This window comes from Pyxicephalus adspersus, chromosome 6 (genome assembly GCF_032062135.1).
Source record: "Pyxicephalus adspersus chromosome 6, UCB_Pads_2.0, whole genome shotgun sequence".
NCBI lineage: Eukaryota > Metazoa > Chordata > Amphibia > Anura > Pyxicephalidae > Pyxicephalus > Pyxicephalus adspersus.
This window is the reverse complement of record NC_092863.1, coordinates 29,169,363-29,173,283: the sequence shown is the minus strand read 5'-3', so window position 1 is coordinate 29,173,283 and position 3,921 is coordinate 29,169,363. Positions and strand designations below refer to the sequence as shown.

General features: G+C 36.1%; 1 protein-coding gene across 1 annotated transcript in view; it reads right to left on the bottom strand.

The window, feature by feature from the left end:
• Positions 1-3,921, bottom strand: part of S1PR3 (sphingosine-1-phosphate receptor 3) — a 10,845-nt gene continuing 6,924 nt past the window's right edge. The window contains exon 2 of the mRNA XM_072415026.1: positions 1-1,609. Within this exon, the coding sequence (XP_072271127.1) occupies positions 325-1,488 (1,164 nt within the window). The 5' untranslated portion in view covers positions 1,489-1,609 and the 3' untranslated portion in view covers positions 1-324. The remainder of the gene's footprint in view (positions 1,610-3,921) is intronic.

Sequence of the window (3,921 nt, the reverse complement as noted above, 5' to 3'; positions counted from 1 at the left end):
TAGTGTTATTTGTTTAATTTAGAAAAGTCTACAGATATAATATATGAACTCATGGAGTATAACGTTGAATTGTATAGACAAGATTCTGGGATTTCTGCATATAAGCATTTAAAATGTAACTGATCGTAACATGCAATCTATTACCTGAGTTACAGCAATTTATAAAAATGTAGAAATCCATGCATTAAATATAGAACATCATGTTACTATGATATAATTTAAGTGCGGGAAACTATAATACAATGATGCAGTTTCTACTGTCCTTATAGTCTTTTTAGTCCTCAATACAGAGCAGATTGTGAACTACTCATGCCCAGGAGAAAGTCATTTGATAATTTTTCCATTCTGAAATGAAGATTCACTTTTGTCCTCTTTGCTTTGAGATTGGGTTTGTATAAATCCTTTGTGTTTAGGAGAATTACTACCACTGCTGGACTTGCTCCTGCTTTGGTCCGGTGTTGGCTGAATTGGAAGAGACCTCGAGGTACTGGTCTTGGCTAAGCAACCGCACACCAGGCGGAAAAAAGCCCGTCTCATCTCTTTGCTGGCCAGAGTGTAGATGAGAGGATTCAAGGCTGAATTGAGAACAGCCAGAGCAATAAACCATTGAGCTTGATATAGTATCTTGCACTCCATAACTTTACAGGCTACATCGATTAAAAGAAGGATGAACAAAGGTGACCAGCAGGCTATGAAGACACCCACGACAATGACAACAGTCCTAAGGAGTGCCATTGATCTTTCAGAATTGCTGTGATTTGTAACCCTTCTGCTGCTTGACTTCACCAAGATATAGATTCTAGCATAGAGGATGACTATGGCTATCAGAATAACTATAAAAATGCTAATGCAAAATCCAACATACTTTTTGGAATAAAGAGGTAGCACTGTAGAACAATCATCTAAATTGTTAATGCAATTCCAACCAAGAATTGGCAGGGCACCTAATGAAAAAGAAATAAGCCAACAGGTCCCGATGAGCAGAAATACACGATATTTCTTATTGGCATCATAAGGCCTCATTTTTATCATCGTTAAGTGTCTTTCAATAGCAATAGCCAACAAACTGAATGTAGATGCTCCCAGGGCAACAAACATACTGCCCTCCCTGACAAACCATGCAGTCAGTGAAATAGTACATGTGTTTGCTCCAGACATTAGAATATTGACTATATAAGCAATCCCAGCCAGTAAATCACAAAGTGCAAGATTGCCAATAAAGAAGTACATCCTGTTATGGAATCGGTTGTTTTTCCATATAGCAATAAGTACCATGAAGTTTTCCAGCACTATGAAGCTGCATATGATAAGAAACAGCATGCTAGTTTTTTCCATTTGATCGCCATCACATTTTATTGATTTCCCTGTGTAGTTGTAGTGAAGCTTAATTGTAATGTCACATCTCTGGATAAGTTTTGTAGCAGTTAGTGAACTTGCAGCCATATTCCCAAATGAAGAATCTCCAGAACTGATCTTGCACACTGTCATTTAAATACAATCCACTAGATGGCACTGCACCAACATCTTCTGAAACCTTGTTGTGCTGGGAACCTTTTTGGATGAATTGAGTCTTGAAGCATTTTATATTCCAGGGCAAAGTTAAAACTTCCTACAAAAGAAAAAAGTACACAAGAAGTAAATACATGAATGGAGAAAGCTTCACAAAAATATACTGGTAACCCCCCAATTAAGTAACCAGCATTGCAGAATGAACATTTTAACATGCTTGTTTTAATATTCACTACAATAAGTGAAAGTAATATATTTATTGGTGCTTTAATTACTGCACTGTATTTGGTCACTTAAGATGGAAAGAATAGTTCTCTGTTTAATTTTGATATTGGATAACTAGAATATTTATCTGTTTGTATGTACATATTGGTTTAGAGTGGCATGGAAACTATTAAAATCCAGGACAATTTATTAAAAGTGACCACAGTTTCATCTGGCGTGCAATGATTCATCCCTTCATGCTTCCAATATCTATTGACTGTTAAACCAATGGGCAAATTAGAGTAGCAAGAATGGGCAGATCAAAGTGCAACTTTGAAAACTCTAATCTACAAAAGACCTTCATTTCCTTTTTAGGTAACAATTTAGAATTTTCATGTCAGAGGTGGATTGGTCCATGCCGATATGAATGGTTAAAGTTACCTGTGCCTAGATGGTAGACGGATTACAGAAAAGGTTAAAGAAAGTCAGAAATTGCAAACATTGCAGGGAGTCAAGGGATAGGTTATCTGCTATCTATGAAATGGCCAGATGCATGGCATAGGAGTTGTTGGAGACTATAGATGTTCTACGAGGGGGAGGCTGTTAGAAATAGCTGATATTACTAGATAATATGGTAACCTAGACTATAGTCTCCAGTGGCTTCCTGAGGGTAAAAGTAGTGCCAAGGGGGTCAAAGAAGGATATTGAATTCTGCTTGTGAAAGCAATAAAAAGTTCAATATAAGACCCAATATAGAGATTATCAGGCAGCATCACAGTCTGACAGGCTCCAGCCTCTAGCCTGTCAGATTGTGATGCTGCCTGATAATCTTTTTATTGCTTGTTTATTGCTTCCTTAAGCAGAATTCAAAATCCCGGTTTGCACAAATTTTCTCCAGAATAATTTCACTAATTTCCTATATAACAAACCCTATGTTATGTTCTCCCCTGATGAAGCCAGTCAGTGATACACGTCGGAACTGAGACAGTCTTTTTGTTTTACAAGCATATGTAACTACCAATCTGTATAGTTGACAGGAACCACCCCCATGACTAACTTATTGGCATGTGAAAACCAATTGTCATATGTACTTATATGTATGTGAATTGCATTTATAATTCATTGTATGAATTGCCTAAAGCTTATTACAATCTTGATCTTGCCTCCAAAACCCCAAGCTTTCTCTATCTCTTTTTTATTATATACTCCTGCAATTATTATCTCTCAAACCTCATAGTGGGAGAAAATACAGGAGCCTTAAAAGCTGCTCCTGTCCAAAAATTGGAGGTCTGACACAACATTTACAAATGAACAATGGAGAGATACAAAGTGATAGTTGTTCATATTTTAACCCCTTAATAAATCTTTATCCTGATTAGCCATCTTAGCTCTTAATTTTTCCTTCCCTTTCCCCCCATTTTTTTCCTGCTATTGTTTATTTCCATTTTTCAAACCTTTTATATTTTAAATTATATGATAATAATTTTAACAATTATTTGACAAATAGAAATATAAGCAGACTTGTTTGGAGTTTTGCAAAAGTCTGTCTTGAGCAGCATCTTCATCTGGGAGAGATTTTATACATGGCCATAACACAATATTTTTCAGTACATCAAAGACTTTGTGTAGACACAGTAAAACAAGGTGTTTAACCACAATGTACTGCAAAAAAAGACAGAAATTGACATTCATTATCCTCAACTTTTGTGACCTAATTGAGGTCAAAGACCATATCTTGTGACAACATAAGAAAATGATCTTTGGTTGCCCTTTAGTGAACTCTTCAACCACTTTTTGGCAGGGCCGTGTTTATGTTACACTAGGGCATATTTGTGTGCACATTGGCGTATTTAAAATCTCTGCAGAAGATCACAGAAAGTCCAAGATTTATAAAAGAATAAAGATTTCCATAACAAGAGAGATCATGTTACCCTAACAAGCTAATGTGCAGGCAACCACAAAGTACAAAAGGATTACAATGAAAGGGTGTGTGTTCTGCTTACATGTGAATAGCCTGGCTGTACTTATATTCAGTTACAGCTACACAGCACTAGGCTACAACCAATCATTTTTTTACTGAAATAAATAATAGATCAATATGCCTCAAAGGCATTTTTTACTTTTAAAAAACATACGCAATAAAGATAAGGTGCAAAACAATTACAGCGGAACAATTTGGACAAGGTTGGAGTGCAAGAACAGCTAATA